Below are 18,893 nucleotides of genomic sequence, written 5' to 3' on the forward strand. Positions count from 1 at the left end.
ACAAACTATTTACACATGCAGACTTGCAAATATCAAATTACCAAAATGAAAAATGCACAGCCTTGCTAGGCTTCTTTGATATGAAAATGGACATTGTGGGGCACAATTACACAACAATTAAAACTTTTAAATAAATTAAGGCTCAAAATTAGAAGCACTGGTTGGTGGCAGTTGGGGTTGGAGGGCAGGGAGAGTAATACATAATTTGCAGCAGTGCAATTTTTATTTGATTGTTCAGAAAATCTACCTAGCAATGGGCCATTAAAGAATTAATGTCTTTAAATTGGTAATTCCACTTAGGGGACTATAGAAGAAATAATTTAAACCCGTATGTTCAAAGTATTGATACTACCTTGGAGAAATCATTTAACTGGTCTTGATTTTGTTGCTCTAACTATGTGTGATGGTGTGGCTAAAGCCCGTGGTTCTCACATTCAGCGTGTAAGTAATACACCCGACCAAGGTTGGTCCAATCTCCCATCAAAGAATAAGATGTTTAGGAGAGGTGGGGAAAATTTCCTTTTCTCCTTACTTATTGTTAATTAGTTCAGGTAAGATACGCCTGGATTAAAAAAAAAAACAAAAACACCTTTATTATGAAACAAAGATTAAAAATAACAAAAAAAAATCATTCCATAGAGACACCTAGCTGACGACTGGCTGAGGCTGCCATATAACCCTAGTTCCCTCCATGTATCCTCAGCACAGAGAACCCTCAATCTCTGCAATTAAACTCTTGAATCTAGCTGATATGTTGGAACAGGAGAATCAAAGACTACTTGAAAAATATTTATTGAGGGCTCTAGGTGTCAAGACACATCATTGAAACAAAAGTTTTCCTGCAGTTAATGTAAACAAATCATTGTAAGGAAATCATTGTGTATGCAAAACATTCTGGAGAAGGCAAAGTAGATACAGAGGGCTGTGCTTGCTTATTAAAATGCAGATTTCTGTGCTCCACATGCCTCATCAACTGAACCAAAATTGCTTTGATGTGGCTGAGAAATCGGTCCAGAAAAGTTCTCATGCAGGCAGTTTGGGGGGCTATCCTTATGATAAAATGTGGACTTAAAGGAGTTTTAAGATCATTCTTGCTCCCAAATTTTGAGTCTGTAATTTTGTTTCTAATAATTTAAAGTGGAAATAATTTAAAATATTCTAAGTAATGAAAAGTGGGAAATGAGTCAGGCAGATTAGTGTACAATGGAGTAGCAGAAAGGTCCATTTGACAAATTTCTTTTGGAGAATTTGCTTTTCTTCATTAGATAACAAGAGCCTTAATAACCATAGTTTCCTCTTTGCTGTGACTTCCATTGCGTACTCAATTTAAGCAGCTTTCTTTGGTTAGTTATTCTGGTGTGGCACTGTTGAAAATGCATACCCCAGTGCTCCAGGACACAGACACAACTTGGCTCTGTTTTTTTGTTTTTGTTTTTTTTCCTTATGATTTTGGTTTTGTTACATCTTATTGTGGTCCTCCTGGTACAATGTGGAGGGAAGTAATGATAAAAACCACATTCCCTAAACCTGCTGGTTAATTCCATGCATGTCTTAGGTCTATATTTTCTGCTAATGACTTTAACTCCTTCTCCACTGTCACTGTATCAGTGATTCTCTTTTCTGCCACTAGCCACATTTTCAGCTTCAAATACATTTTGTACCCAAGCCAGAATCCAATCTTCATGCCTTGGGTAGTAAAGAATTGATCTCACCCACAAGAAAGGTCTGGTTTTTGCCCTGAGCTGCTGGGAGGTGATATCTAAGCCAGTGGAATGCCCTACCTAATGAGTGTCTTTGTTTACCTGGGCACCTTGGACCACACTGACAGGCTAATAGAAAGATTTTGGGTAGGAGCTTCTGGCCATGCATCATCAGCTTGGCTTCCAGAGGGACTGGAGACTAGAAGTTAGTCATGGTAGTGGTCCAACACATCTCCATGACTGAGCCCTAATAAAATCACCATACCAAGGCTCAGGTATGGCTTCCCTGGTTGGCAGCACTCCATCTGTGTTGTTATACATCATCACTTGGAGAAGCTGGTGTTATCCAGGACTCCACTAGGAGAGGACAACTGAAAATCCCACATGTGGAATTCTCTTGGACTCTGCCCCATGCCCTTTCAGAAGATTAGATACAGATGAAGATAACCTGTATCCTTTTCCTGTAATAAACTATGAGTTGAACAGCTTCTAGTGAGTTCTGTAAGTCCTTTTAGTGAATTGCTGAGCCTTAAAATGGTCTACATGCTGTGTGCATGCATGCTAAGTCACTTCAGTTGTGTCCAACTCTGTGCGACCCCATGGACTGTAGCCAGACAGGTTCCTCTGTCCATGGGATTCTCCGGGCAAGAATACTGGAGAGGGTTGTGATTTCTTCCTCCAGGGGATCTTCCCAACCCAGGGATCAAATCTATATGAGCACTACTGCACAGTATGCTGGGATGAGTTAGAGGTAACTGTGGCACTACAGCCCCATTCAGCAATGGTGGTGGGGGACAGTTAGGAGAGGAACTCTTTATAGGGAGAATAAATCTGAGCAGTATCTGTTCTTCACAGATGGTAAAGATATCCCAAGGTGCAGATCTGCCCCCATTTTATGACTCATAGTTGGCCAGGAGGTGGACATGAAAGTAACAAGTTTAGAGGATGAGTGATAATAATTGGGCACTAAAATTATGGTCGGACTTGTCCCAGTGGGCTCAGATTGTAGGAATATTTCTTTCCTACATAAATACTCAACCAAGGCCCCATTTGAAGGAGATGCTAAGTAATCAGATGGTCAAGATAATTCTGAGGATGTCAGTTGATCTTTCTTTCATATCCCAGTTCTTGTTCTATCAGCTTATGAACAAAGTGGCTATACTGGAAGCATGAAGGGTATATATATGGACCTCAACAATATGGCCTTCCTTTCATCAAGGCTATCCTGATTACTGCCACTACTAAGAGTCCAATCTGCCAGGAGGAGTGACAAAGCCTAACATTTTATCCCCTAGGTTGACCAGGTAACTTCAGAAGAAATCTCTGAGAGCTTCTGTAGAACCCTAAGAAGTCATTAAAGACATGTCAATACACTATATTCATAGTACTGACTTACAATCTTTGAAGGGGGAGAGGAAAACAGACCTGAAACCATCAGTGTCAATATGGCTTAGATAAGACTGTAGCCCATCTAGTCAATATGAGTTAATTGTTTATTCCAATAAACCTTTGCCCAGGAAAGGTGATAAACAAAACAAACCAAAAGACAGGAACAATCTAATTTTTTGCTTACGTAAGTAACTTTCTATGGGATGGAGACAATGATCTGCCCACCTGGCAAAGAGCTGGGTATCAAACAACAGTTTTACTTATGAAGACTCTTAAAGGCCCTTGTTTGCTGTGTCCACCAATCCTAAACCATTTTGTTAACTTTACCAAATCCAATCAATTCCCTATTTTGACAGATATGCCTTAAACCATTTGTGCATAGGTCCCAAAGCAATCAAATCACTTTGGGAAATAAAATATATCATTACATTTTCCTGTTGCTTTCCTAGCCAACTAATTTTAGCTAACTTCTAGTGAGTTACTATAACAAAATATTTCAGAGGTATGCCTGTTCTCTCCAAAGTATGTTCACTCGGAAAAAAATCTGCGAAAGTCAACAGAAATTATGTTGTTCTCATTTTTTCATGTTAGTATTTATATTTTATCATTTTAAAGTAGCTACTCAATTAGGGCTTACCTGTTTAGACTTCACTTTTGAGTACCTGAGGTTTAATTTAATCAAAGACTACACCTGCTAACTTCTCATGGCAAAGCTAAAGTATTAATAGTAAGCATGCAACGTGCTTGTTTGCATGGATTTCGGCTTCTGGAACAGAGGGAGAATTTCATGACCCTTTGGCTTTTTAGGATAGCATGTGTGCTAAGTTGCTTCAGTCGTATTCATCTCTTTGTGACCCCGTACGCTATAGCCCACCAGGCTCCTCTGTCCATGGGGAGCCCAAAACTCAACAAATGGCTAATTTTCTGGTTCTGAGACACAGGTAAGTTTATGAAGATGGTGGGTGTGATGTCTTACTGCAATAAGTTTCAGTACTTAATTTTGTTTTACTAGGTCATCAGATGATAAGAGTCCAACAATAACAAAATTTGTTTTTTTGTTTTTAAGGATGTCTCATTTAATTGGCATGTACTATTCAGAAAACAAAGATCATGGCATCTGGTCCCATCACTTCATGGCAAATAGATGGGGAAACAGTGGAAACAGTGTCAGACTTTCTTTTTTTGGGCTCCAAAATCACTGCAGATTGTGATTGCAGCCATGAAATTAAAAGACGCTTACTCCTTGGAAGGAAAGTTATGACCAATCTAGATAGCATATTGAAAAGCAGAGACATTACTTTGCCGACAAAGGTCCATCTAGTCAAGGCTATGGTTTTTCCAGTGGTCATGTATGGATGTGAGAGTTGGACTGTCAAGAAAGCTGAGTGCCGAAGAATTGATGCTTTTGAACTGTGGTGTTGGAGAAGACTCTTGAGAGTCCCTTGGACTGCAAGGAGATCAACCAGTCCATTCTAAAGGAGATCAGTCCTGGGTGTTCCTTGGAAGGACTGATGCTTAAGCTGAAACTCCAGTACTTTGGCCACCTCATGTGAAGAGGTGACTCATTGGAAAAGACTCTGATGCTGGGAGGGATTGAGGGCAGGAGGAGGAGGGGACGACAGAGGATGAGATGGCTGGATGGCATCACGGACTCGATGGACGTGAGTTTGAGTGAACTCCAGGAGTTGGTGATGGACATGGAGGCCTGGCCTGCTACAATTCATGGGGTCGCAAAGAGTCGGACACGACTGAGCGACTGAACTGAACTGATACAAAAGAATCATTTTTCTATGTCAGGCCAATTTACTTTTCACCAACAGGTCTATGTTAATAATGTTAATCAATGTTAACTGGCTTTATCTTAGGGGAAGCCTCATCTAGAACACAAGATCTGTTCAAGAAATTTGTCCTTTCTGAAACAACCTAAGTGTCCATTAATAGATGAATGGATAAAGAAAATGAGGTATATACTATACACACACACACGTGCACATAGGAATATCATCCAGTCATAGAAAAGCTGAAATACTTGTCATTTGTGATAACATGGTTGGATATTAGGGGCATTATATTAAGTGAAATAAGTCAGAGGCAGGGGTGGAGAGGTGGTAAAACAGGTGAAGGGAGTCAAAAGGTATAAGCTTGCAGTTATAAAAGTCATGAGGATGTAATGTACAGCATGATCACTGTAGTTAATACTGCATTGCTTATTTGAAAATTGCTAAGAGAGTAAATCTTAAAAGTTCTCATCACAAAAGAAGAAACTATGTATTGTGATGAATGTTAACTACACTTACCTTTGGTGATCATTTTGCAGTATATACAAATATTCAACCATTATGTTGTATACCTGAAACTAACTTAACGTTATGTGTAAACTACACCTCAATTTAACAATTAACGTTTTAAAATATTTGTTTTTCCTAACTACAGACTAATAGCAGAAAGATAATCAATTCACTGCTGTTAGCTAGTAGATCAAATGTTAAGGTTGAATAAGAATCAACTGAGGAACTTGTTACAAATAAAGGTTTTCATGCTTCACTCCATGATTCTGATTTAGAGGGTTCAGCACAAGGTCTGAGAATCTCTATTTTTAAAAGCACCATTTTTTCCATGATGCAGGCTACCATTAGATCACACTTACAGAAATAATGCTTTTCTCCCCACATACCAGCAAACACACATGTGCTGTACATATGTACATGTATGTATATATAAATACATATATATCCACATTAAATGTTCTACACAAGTCTTCTAAAAATGAAATTGTTCTATGACATTTTTTCCCATGGAACATTATAATTAAATAATCTTTCTGAATCATCACATACAAATCTGCATTGTTTTTCACAGCTACATCATTTTCCACTATATGTATGTATGCACCATAATTTATCCAGTCCTCTATTAATGATTATTTAGACTGATTTTTTTTTTTTTTTTGCTATTACAGGCAATGCTGCAATGAATACCTTTACACATTTATACTAAAATTTCCAAAAAATATAGAAAAATAAACATAGAAGAGTGGGGTTGCTAGCTCAGAAGACATATGCACTTTAAAGTTTGATAGATCCTGCTGAGTTGCTCATTATTTTAGTTGTACCAATTTAAGTCCTGCCAATGGACTTAAATTTTCCAACTCCTATATCAATACTAGTCTCAATCTTTTAAATCCTTATTTGACAGGTAAAAAAATAAACAAAATCTTAATTTATATTTTACTATGTTTTTAATATCTGACTGACTAGCATTCAGTTTACCACTGAAGGAAACACAATTACCTAAAGTTCTACAAAAAGTATCATAATTTATTTTTAGAAAACTTTTATTTTCACCTTAAAACTTAACTGTCACTTATGGAATGAATGAATATCAAATATATAATATGTCTGTTATATAGTATCACTTAGTATCTTCTTTTACCAGGTGATAGAAAAATGAGTCACAAGACCTAGCTTTCCACCCAGCAGCTCTGTGACTTTGGGCAAGACATTTGTCCTTTTGAGAGCTTCAGTTTCCTCTTTTTAAAATGGGGATTCTAATCATTTTATAGGAATGTTTTGAAGATTAAATGAGATCACAATTTTAATTACAAATATTAGCTATTACTACTACCACAGTAACAATACAAGGGAAATTACCAAGTGACTAGAATTATCTGTCAAAGCCTTTCTTAATAATTATAAAATAATTATGCTGGTATTACAGATTCTATGGAGTCAACTATTTATGGTGATTGTTAAGTCACTAGATGAGTTTCTCTTCCATAGGGCTAACATGTGATTTACAAAAATCACTTCTCTTGTTTTCTGTGAATGCTCCTCTAATAGTAGTTTAGAAAATATTTCCAAAATTACTCAGTTCCTTAGATGAAGTGGAATTATCCAAATATATAATCAACTATAAAACAGGACTTTTTTTTCAAGTTTCTAAGAGGGTTTTGTTTCTAAGCACACACAGTAATACTATTCAAGGTAATGTCATGAAGATTTCCTAGAGTCATTAAATGGAATTTTAAAATTTTACTGTAATATAATACATTGGAGAACTTATCCTTGATTCTTTCCCAACACTAACGTCAACCTAACTCACATATTCATTAAGTGTCTCAATATCTACAATGCACAAAGTCCTATCCTAGAGGCATATAATCTCTGCATTCAAGAGATAAAGACTCATACAACAGATAAAAGGGCAAAGCATTGTTATCTAAAGTTGCCTGTACTCTTGGTATGACAAATGTCAGTGGTGCATGACTCATGGAGCTCATCTTCTTTTTGATGAATACTAATGAATTTGTCACACATCTCATCCATAGGCCATGTAAAACATAAAGCCAAGAATGAAATGTCATTGTCCTATGGCTTACTCCCAAAAGCTCTCAATGACTCAACTCACGTAAGTCTTCTCCTTTAATTTCTTCCTCCACATGACTTTTGCAAAATTTTATGATGGTTTTTTAATGAGTAAAGTGATCTGGAAAAAAATTTTTTTCTGTTTTTATTTCAATAAAACAAGAGGCAGCACTGTTGTAAAAAGTATTATATATGGAGAACAATTACACAAATATACAAAACGTCAAAAAACTAAACTCCAGTTTATTTCCATAACCTTAAAAAGGTAGGGAGCACATAAAAATATCCAAAGTCATAATTTATTCTTTAGGAATGTAAACTCTAGGAATACAATTAGAAACAAGTATATTTACTATGAAAAGATTAGTATCACTACATACTTAGAAGTAAAGATTAGAGGTACACAATAACAGTATGTGAAACAAGATCTTGAGTTTACTAGTAGAAACTTTATATCAAGACATTAATATTCTAGACCTCTACTATTAAAAAACACAAAAGCATCTTCTAAAATGTTCACTGTTAGTCTCTTTAGATATGCACAAGTTACAAAATACAGAAGACAATATACTTATATTCTCTGATGAAGAATTTATCAATATTAAATATAAATGTGAATAACTCAAAGCATTATATATAATTTTACTAAGCAATTAATCTAAAAGTATAAATTCATGCTAATCAAAGGACTAGAGAGTTAATTTTTTTTATCCAAAGATTGGGAAGACACTATTAATACACTAATTTTTATCTACAATGCTTAAGTACCCATCAAATTATTCTTTTTAAATGGCTTTTCAAAAAATTTTTTTTGCAGTTACATTATTTAACATACATATTTTCTTGATGTGCTTCCCTTTAATAAAGTGTAGACTTACAGTGCCTATAGACTCAAATGTTAAATAGCCTTATTTTAAATATTTGCTGAAAATTAAGTCTGAGTGTATTTTTCTTTATAATTTAAATGTAAAGGTTTCAACACTTTAATTTTATTCTTCCAAACAGGCAAAATCCCCTAAAAATGGGAACATTTTTATCTATTTTGGTTTAAAATTTTTATTTCCCTTTATTTCAACTCTTTTGTCTTTAAATGAATAATCTTCGCTAAGCAGTTACTTCATAATTGAAGAGAACAATGAAATATTGCTTTTTCAAAAACCACTGAAATCATTTAAGGACTAAGAATTTCTACTCTTCAAATCTACAGAGTTGCCTTTAAAAACTCCATGGTGGTATAACAAGGGATTCCAGGGTGCTCACCTGCCCTAGACAATCCCCTTAAGTCTTTGTTTCTCGATTCCAAAAGGCAAAATCTGGCATCCAGCTTCACTAGAATATCCTAGGTAGTTGGGTATTTGAAGAGTGAGAGGTTGGGTAATTCGAAGAATCTTTTAGAGGTTTAAAATGTGGAATGGGACTACAGGGTCTACTGAGATCCTCTGAGCTATGGGGTACAAGGCCCCAGTTTTGTGCAGACTCCTTCTTGTGATAAAAGATATTACTCTGAATATATAGAGGTCTGTGATCAAATGGTCACGTCAGCATCTTCAGAAGAAAATGACCTACAAAAGCCACCCCAACTTTCAAATTTGGAAAAGTAAGAGGGACAAAACTAGTAGAGACAATTACAATTGTTAGTTAGCATTATCCAGTATTTATAATTGCTATAAAAATTTTCAAATGTATAATCCTTACTTGAAATAGCATCAAAGATACTACAAAAGAATTTTCTCGTTAACACAACTCCATATAATCCCACATTCCAAAAAATCAACTGGTGAAAATTACTTGGAGCAAAAATTCAGAACCATTCCTTTGAGTAATCCTTCAGGGTTTTTAAAAGAATAAACACATGCAGATTTGCTGTGCACTGTATAAAAGGGTGGTACCCTTTTCATACTTAAAACTGTAGAGCTCTGATTCCATTTTTAGTTATCAAAAAATTACAAAATGTTAACCATTTTTATTGTAAAAACAAATGGGATTCATTAAAGATTTAGAATTAGGGGACTTAAGTGAGTCAACACTATAAAAAATTAATTAGCTGTTAAAAACAGTGAAGATTATAGTATCCAACATATTTGATCTAGGGTTGTGAGACCACTGAGAATTCTAAATATTAGGTAAGTAATTTGTTTGCGCTTTGATACTGTCTTCTCAAACTTTAATGTGCATAATAATCACTTGAGATCTTATTAAAAGGCAGGTTATGATTCAGTAGATCTAAGGTGGCTCTGAAATTCTGCCAATGCTCCTTACTGCTCCTCAGACCACAATGATCTAGAATAATACCAAAATGAGGTTCCATTACAACAGCTGAACATTAAAACCTGATCTCTTATTTGTGCTGGCTAATGTGTCCTCAAACTAATGTTTCCCAAAAACCTTCTACATTTCCTAAGCACCTTAACTTGCTTCCAATGCCAATCTTTTAAATTAGTTCTTAAGACTATTAAAGACTATTAAGATTGTTAGCAGCTATGCCTAGGAAAAATTCTTTGTTAAAGAATTACAAAAAGACAACAGGAAATTCACAGTGATTATACACAGGATTTAAATTGAACACAGGATTCTCAGTACATTAATATTTTGTCAACTTTCACTGTCCAGTTGACTTGACTTTTTTTTTTTTAACTATAATGTATGCCAATAGATCTTACTTCATTTCTACCACTGGAACTAAAAATATCAAGTTCACTTATGTTAAAAACCATATTTTATTTAGGATTACTCAATGAAAACTAGTTAATGATTTTTGAAAAATTAGATTTAAAACAACAGCCAAAGTAGTTACAGTCAAAACTGTATTCATACTGTAAATACTTTAGCAGTCTTCAAGACATACAACTTTTTCACATATTTGAGCTCTGCATAAACAGGTACAAGATGAAAACTAGCATTTTCTGTGTGGCTATAGCTAAGGACTATGAATAAGGAAAACTGTGTACTAACCACTGAAAAAGGGACAGCTTCCTAGGTCTTCCTCCCCAGTAAACTTACTCTCTCATTCTCAACCCTGCTTTTTTCTCTCTTACTCTAGATTATAACTAAGCCTACTTGATTTAAAAGGAACCTCACCATAGCTGAAATTATCACCACTAGCAAATATCAAAATTTTTACATCCATCTGGAGGTCACATGATCCTCTATAGCTACATACAAGTTTGTTCAGCTTCTGTTAAATTAGCTTTTTGTTTTTGTTTTTGTTTTTTGGCTGGGGGCAACTATACTGATTATTCTTCGTATCTTAACAAGAACATTTAAAATAGGCCTGTTCAAAAAACAAGAAACACATTCAATATTTTTCATATTTAAAAATTTAAATTTAAGAACACAAACATAAATGACCTAAATTAGTTAGTACATAAATGTCTTTAGTCCACGTTTCACTATTTTTATTTTCTTTCAATGATATTTAATAGATGAAAAATTTACCTAATTTCCTTCATTTGTAGACAAACCATTCAATATGGTGAACACTGCTATCTTTAGAGCTGAGGTACAAAATTTACAGTGAAGTCTTCAATGATGTGTGCTCTCAATTATGGGAATCCAAACTAAGCAGTATTTCCAAAATCCAGCAGCAGGGTAAGCCAGCTTTATGGCCTATTACACCTTAGGAACTGAAAAGGATTTTCACCTGCTAAATCCAGATCAAACACTTCAAAATAACACATCTACTTGCAACCTGATTTTTTATATAAAATGTTCCAAATAAATGACAGCAATTCCTCTTCCCTTTCCCTGGAATCACATAATATTTTAGGGTACTGAGTTATGAGGCATTTTCCAGTGCTTTATATTACTGTTCTACTAATCTTCAAGATGATCTGGCTACAAACATTTTTATCAGGCACTTTTCATAGGAATCATTTTTGTTTTTTCACATGCCTGTTTTTCAGAGTGGCTTCCTAAACAGCCAGCTGTAAAATTCTTGGAGTTGTACCTAGCCTCATTCTTGAAAAAACAGTTTCCATACATGGATTCCCTTTACATTGAAGGCCAAACATATAGCTACCAAAATAGGAGTTATTAAAGAAAAAGATTCACAACCTTACAGGAGATGTAACCAACCTGATCACACAACCTGTCAAAATGTACTATCACAATGTCAATCTTAGGGCAACAGAAACAAGATTAAAAAAAAAAAAAGACTCAAGCCAAGGGGAAAAAATACAACCCAAGAAATAGCAAAAACATATTTCAACTTATTACAACCTAGACATTATTCCCTTCATAAAGTCAAGGCAGCCATCAGAATTTAAGACATCAGGGCTCCCGTCAGGAGCAGGGATGAAAGACGACCCTGGGAACTTGCGTGAAGAAGCCAAGTTGTATTTCCAGATTCACTGCTTACATGAGGAAACCCTTACAAATTAATCTGTGGACAAAGTAATGCTAATACTAGGAGGTCTCTGCTGACCTGCTTGATGCTTCATTGGAAGTTCAGTCCTTTCAGAAGTGTATATCAGCTTTTCTTCTTGGAGACTACAAGCAGAAAACCTATTGGCATCTGTCCCAGCCCCACAGCCGACAGCAGATGACGGGTTATGCGGGACTGAGACACCACTGACTTGTTCAAAGGATTTACTGAAAACACTGGCGGCAGTCTTAGCCAAACCATGACTGCAAGGTTTAGGCAGAGATTGGCTGGTTGTCAGCGTAAGTCTCTTAAAGGAGAGAAGCTCAAGATTCTCACTTTGGGCTCTCTGCGTTTGTTTTCGAACAAAGTGATCTTTGCAAGACTCCCCTGTAGTTTCTTTCTCTTTTCCTCCAGTTTTGTTTCCTCCTGACCGTCTCTGAGTCTTTCCTATACTTGTCTTGTTACTACAATTTTGACTAATGTTTGATAAACCCGATTGGCTGGTACTAGAGGCAGCCCTGGAATAAAATCCCTCGTCAACTTCGGATATCTCCATCAGTTCTTCTTGACCTGTTAATTCTGTATCTTCTAAACAAAGAAATAACAAGGGTTAATTAATATTAAACATTTTCAGTAATTCTTTTTTTTCATGATTAATACCAAATCAAATATACTTTAAATAAATTTTAGAATAATTTTAGCATAATATGTAAAGCAACAGACTACTGACCAAAATCAAAGGATAAATCAAAACATTCTATAAAATGTCAATAGTTTATCATTAAAATTAGAATAATTTAAAGTATATTAAATAAAAAAGCATGCCATAAGCCACACCCCACTGTGTTTTTAGAAAAGTTTTATTACTATTCATGCAAAGATCAGAGACAATTAGAAAAATACCACACAGTAAAACTAGGGGGTAAACTCTCCCCTAATAGCAAAGCAGTGTAAAGTCAAAGATTATACCAAAACACTTAAAAAAAAAGTTATTAAAATAGTTTAAAGACTTTTTTTCAAGGTTGCACTGCATATTCTAGATTTTCTTACTAAAAGAAAAATATATAGACCATAAATATAACCACAAACTTGTTAAAATTCTTTATACATTATCTTCTATATCAAAGATGGCAAAAATACAAGGATAAAACAGTAATTTTAGATCTCAAAACACAAGCAGTAAATTATTCTGGAAGCCATTTTCTGCCTCATTTTCATAACAATTTACTCAGAGACAGTATAGATATGACCATTCCAAAGAGCATTAAGTCATTGAGAAACTGTAGTACATAATTCATGCATTTAGATTAGACGACATGCAAAATTTTTGTGGCTGTGCAACTGTTGCCTAAAACATGCAGCAGTGACCCTTTGCCGTGAATACCTTGGAGTGCAGCTATAAAGTGCTCTGCTAAAACTGCACTCTGCCAGGTGAGTTTATTCCATCCTCCATCATTTTTCTTACAGATTTTTGCCTCCTGATCTCTGGCAAGCCTTTGCTCTCAGTTCTAGGATCTGTGGCTGTTTCCTGTACACCCTGTATATGCTGGGCATCAATCTCTCCTAGTGTTCTGCCTTTTTCCCCATTCCCGGTTCTCTCTCCGGCCACATTTGTGACACTAATCTCAGGAATGACAAGGATGCCCAATTCAGTAGTATCATTATTGTTGTCAGGTTGCTCTAGAATTGAAGATGATAAGACAAAATGATGGCTGAAAACAAAACAAAACAAAAATGCAAAGCAAGAAAAGCAAACGATCCAAAACAAAAATTGGACGACTGAATTTTAAGTATTAAGCCAAATATATGCCCTGATGGAACTCCCATAATTTACAATACTCTGACAGTACTGGAGAAATGGGGTCGTGTTCTTTAATTTCAAATGACAATGAAAAAACTCAGAGCATCATTTTATGTTCTGTATTTTTTCACACACACATTTGACATGGACTGTGAAACAGAAATTTTTTTATAACTTAGAATTTTTACTATTTTAAGATAATATTGTGACCACTTGAACTTATGTCAAGCCTTACGCAAGTTTTCAAGGATTTACAGCCAAAACTCTAGTTCCTTCCTGTCAACATGAGGAACCAAGCCATTTAGGAATTCTCCTTGCATAATCATTTTAATTAGATTATACTAAGTCTGCCTTAATAAACCATGACGTTGGAAAAATGCTTATTCACTTATATCATGGTTAGTACTATAGGTAAAGTTTTTGTTTCACACACCAATCATCTTGTATATTAGTAAATTTTAATGCAGGTGTGATATAATTAAAGTCTATTCCTTCAGACATACTAATTCCATAAATTTAGGCTAACTTGTAACAGTTCGTTACTAAACTGGAAATAAATAAAAATGGATTTGTAAAATCAAAGTGGCTATTGGTCTGTTATTCTGAAAATGGTAATCTGTAATTGAAACAATGAAACTCCTAAATAGTTAAAACTTGTAGACATTGTTTTGTGTCTCAAATCACAAAGCCATGGTTCATTTAAAGTTGTCAAGGAAATATCTGTAACAGATGGAAAAAAATAACATGAATATATCTACCATGGACCAGTAATGAAAGTTAAAGTTCAAAACAACATAAGACTATGTAAAACAGTATGCACTCTTTAAAAATGTAGAACACAAATCTGAGTGAGTGATGTTACCCAATACTTTCAAATATGTTTCATGATAGAACATCGAGCTCTGTGAATGGTGCTACAGCATGTGAAACAATAACAGGTAGAAGAATGGAGGCCGAGCCACATATTCCTATGGGTCCCCACTTTGCTGAGCATCTTGAAGAACTACTGATGCCTGGCTTTCACCCTTAACATTCTGATTTAAACAGTATAAGCTATGACCTGGGCATTAGGGTTTTATAAATTTCCCACATGACCAATGTGTGGCAAATTCTGAAAGATGGATGCCCTGAGTACTCCATTACCGAGCAGCAATATGCACCTCCAAGGGTTTTCAAAGCTTCATGTTGCCCTGGGCTGGTAGGTCAATATGTTGGCATATTAATTTTCCAATTACCTAGTGCTTCATACGGAGAAGGCAATGGCACCCCACTCCAGTACTCTTGCCTGGAAAACCCCATGGACAGAGGAGCCTGGTGGGCTGCCGTCCATGGGGTTGCTGAGCGACTTCACTTTCACTTTTCACTTTCATGCATTGGAGAAGGAAATGGCAACCCACTCCAGTGTTCTTGCCTGGAGAATCCCAGGGACGGGGAGCCTGGTGGGCTGCCATCTCTGGGGTCGCACAGAGTCGGACACGACTGAAGTGACTTAGCAGCAGCAGCGCTTCATAAACTTTTGACTGCATATACCCTAAATGAAATCCTTTCCTAAACTGGCCAGAGGATATCAGTGAGGTATTAATGTTTAACACACTGCTGCTTCAGCTTCCCTGACAGAATTCCTAAATAAGCCCATTCCCCATTGCTAAAAGCTGTCTTCAAAGTGAGGGCAAGTAAGATCTAATTGAAGTAAATGCCAGAGGCCACTGTAACTGAGAGTAAAATCAGCATGGCACTTGGTCACTTGGATGACAACCAAGACTTGTCCATTTATGTTGTAGAAGCAGTTTCACAAAAGATCTATTAACAGGATCATTGCTGCTGCTGCTGCTAAGTTGCTTCAGTTGTGTCCGTGTCCGACTCTGTGCGACCCCAGAGACGGCAGCCCACCAGACTCCCCCGTCCCTGGGATTCTCCAGGCAAGAACACTGGAGTGGGTTGCCATTTCCTTCTCCAATGCATGAAAGTGAAAAGTGAAAGTGAAGTCGCTCAGTCGTGTCTGACTCTTAGCGACCCCATGGACTGCAGCCTACCAGGCTCCTCCATCCATGGGATTTGGAAAATCCCTGGGGTCACACAGAGTCCGACACGACTGAAGTGACTTAGCAGCAGCAGCAGCAGTGATCTTGTTAATAGTTCTTTGTGAAACTGCTTCTACAACATAAATGGACAAGTCTTGGTTGTCACCCAAGTGACCAAGTGCCATGCTGATTTTACTCTCAGTTGCAGTGGCCTCTGGCATTTACCTCAGTTAGATTTTACTAGTCCAAAATAATTATAAATTGGTTTCTTATCCAAATTTTAACAAAGCCAATGATTACTAAAATTTAACAAAACTTTAAAAGATAACCATAAGTGACCTAACAGAATAGAAAACAAAGCTACCACACTGATTGGCACTTAATAGTTTTCTTGAAAGCATTCACATGTATTATTCAATTATATTCTCAAAACAATGTGCTGGTGTGCCTCTGGAAGCAGGCATTTTGATTCCCATTTACAGACAAGGAAACTGAAGATCAGAAACAGTTACAACAACTACTGTTTGGAGGACCTAAACCGTAGAATCTTTTGTTGACATCAAATGTCCATTCTAACATACTATAAATACTAACTCTTCAATTCATTAATGTCAATTTGAGTTAAATATTCTCTGACAAACATTTTTTAATTAAAAAAAAAATCTTATTTGCCTAGATTCCTGGTCATTTCATAGAAAGCAAACAATTTACTTTGAACACAGAGCAAGATAAAATAAATCTCTAAGAAAACCTAAAGAAGTCAGAGTCTTCAAGGTTAATTTATGTTTTAAATTGGTTTTATTTTTTAAAAGACATCAGTGAAAATGCTGCTGCAATGGTGAAAATTTAGAATTTTGCAAGAAAAACTAGAAATGACAAGAATATTATATAAAATAGCACAAGGCAGTTGGGTTAGTAATCACATTTACTGGGGAAATGTAAAGATCTGCAGGCTAAGAAACAGTAATACTAATTTTTAAAAATCATCTAATTAAATGCTAAGTGGTAAATGAGATATGTTCTTCCACAGGCAAAAATCTTTAATAGATTTATGTGTGCTTAGTCACACAGTCATGTCCGACTCTCTGTGGCCTCATGGACTGTAGCCTGCCAGGCTTCTCTGTCCATGGAATTTTCCAGGCAGGAATACTGGAAAACTTCCTACTCCAGGAGATTTCTCTGACCCAGGGATTGAAACCCACGTCTTGCATCTCCTGTACTGGTTGGCAGATTCTTTACCACTAGTGTCATCTGGGAAGCCCCAATTTATGTATATTATCACTCAAAAATGGTAAAAACCACAAAATTTATAAACTGTTTATTAAAGTAAATTCACAGAAAGAAAACCTAGGAATAAAAGAAGTATATTTCTCAGGACAATTATAGGATAAAGAAAGATAATTACAAAAAAACAAACATCTGTTACATGATCTTTCTCTTATTTCTCCAACTTCTTCCCTATATAATTCTGTGACCCACTCCTCCTACACACAACTACTTATTGGTCTTGTTATTCCCTAGGCCTGGAACGCTCTTCCCCACATAGCTACATAGCTCACCTTCTTACTTCCTTCAGGTCTTTTTTCAAAACTACCCTTCTCAATGAAATCTCCCCTGATCATCCCATCGAGTTTCAATATTACCCATGTTTCATACACTCTCTTCCCTACTTTGTTTTTCTTCTTAGCACTTCATCACTTTCTAACCTACAATTATTTATTTATCGTATCTACCAGATGGAAGCTCCAAGACGTCAGGGATTCTTGTTTGGTCACTGCTGTATACCTTGTTCCCAGGAAAGTACCTTGCATTAAGTAAGTGCCCAATAAAATTTGTTTGATAAGTTGAACGAATCTCCAGTTATGAGATGAAATTATTATTAGAATAAATCAAGGTGTGGTGGTGGTGGTTTAGTCACTAAGTCATGTCTGACTCTTGCGACCTCATGGACTGTAGCATGCCAAGCTGCTCTGTCCATGGGATTGCCAGGCAAGAAACCAACTGGAGTGGGTTGTCATTTCCTTCTCCAGGGGATTTTCCTAACCCAGGGATTGAATCCACATCCACATCTCCTGCACTGCAGGCAGATTCTTTACTGCTGAGCCACTAGGGAAGCCCTAAATAAAGTTGAAAGAACACAGAAAAGACATGAGAAAGGTGAGAATGTGTTACTTGACTTGATAAAACAAAAAAATATCATATAGCTTAAAAGAATTTTTAGATGGCAAAGAAAAACATAGGCTCTTTGTTTTAGAAAAGTGTTGTATCTGCCTCTAAAGGTAGGTTTAAAAAAATGATTGTTCACATCAGAAAGTTATTTTTAAGTCTATAGTTTTAAGTCTATCCAGAGGATAACATAGATAGTTAAGAATTATTCTTTTTTGAAAAAGACTATAAAGGAGATGTTTTAAGGGAATACAAATGCATAAGAAAATAGAATCTGCTTAAAAGCCTAGAACTTAAAATTTTACGCAAAATGTGTCATGACTGTTCTATACCTATAAAAAACAATACTTACATTTGACTTCAAATAATTCGAAAAGTTCAAAAAACATCCAAATAAAAACTTCTCAGAGAATATTTTATTTGTATAACCTCTATAAATAGGTCACCTTCTCTCCATATACAGAAATGAGGAGAGTTAAGGGCATGGTTTCTCCCTACAAAATGTCTTCTGGCTTTGAGAGGGGGAAAAAGGTAAAAAAAATTGCAAATATCATTAAAGCTGATTATGAAAAGTTATGATTTCTCTCATATACAGTTTTAGAATCTCAAATATCTATTCCATTATGTTGCTCATGAAACTCTTCATTTGAGCTTTAGGTTTTATTTTTTCATAGTTCCCCTTTTTACTGAAAGTGATAATTTAAATAAATGAACAATTTATTATTCACAGAATTTACACAAATCTATACCCAGACTGATTCACAAGTCTAAAGGAATCTGGAAAAAAACAAAAAAAAGAATCTGGTTATGCCCTAAGGCACTTGCAAATTTATTTGCAAAATCAATCAAAATCTGTACCTCAAATATCTGTATCATACAATTATTGACATCAATAAAGACAAGTATTTTAGAGTAGACCCCAGAAGAAAGTTATACACATTCTTTTATAAGATATATTTTAAGAGTCATAAAATACCTGAACAATTGCATACTATCCTGTCAGTTTAAAGTTTAAAATGTATTCTATTCAATGGAAGACAAATGTTTTCTATATTCATTAAGCTATTCATTGCAGTGTTATCTATAATA

At 35.6% G+C, this 18,893-nt stretch overlaps 1 protein-coding gene across 2 annotated transcripts in view; it reads right to left on the minus strand.

Moving 5' to 3' along the window:
- Positions 1 to 7,676: 7,676 nt before the first annotated feature.
- HYCC1 (hyccin PI4KA lipid kinase complex subunit 1) overlaps positions 7,677 to 18,893 on the minus strand; it is an 85,948-nt gene continuing 74,731 nt past the window's right edge. Inside the window, exon 11 of one of the 2 annotated variants that reach the window (XM_061413695.1) lies at positions 7,677 to 12,404. In XM_061413695.1, coding sequence (XP_061269679.1) covers positions 11,830 to 12,404 — 575 coding nt within the window. In that variant the 3' untranslated portion in view covers positions 7,677 to 11,829. Of the gene's footprint in view, positions 12,405 to 13,202; positions 13,497 to 18,893 lie in introns of those variants that run through there. The other variant, XM_061413696.1, reaches the window with a different exon arrangement.

This window comes from Bos javanicus, chromosome 4 (genome assembly GCF_032452875.1).
Source record: "Bos javanicus breed banteng chromosome 4, ARS-OSU_banteng_1.0, whole genome shotgun sequence".
Lineage (NCBI taxonomy): Eukaryota > Metazoa > Chordata > Mammalia > Artiodactyla > Bovidae > Bos > Bos javanicus.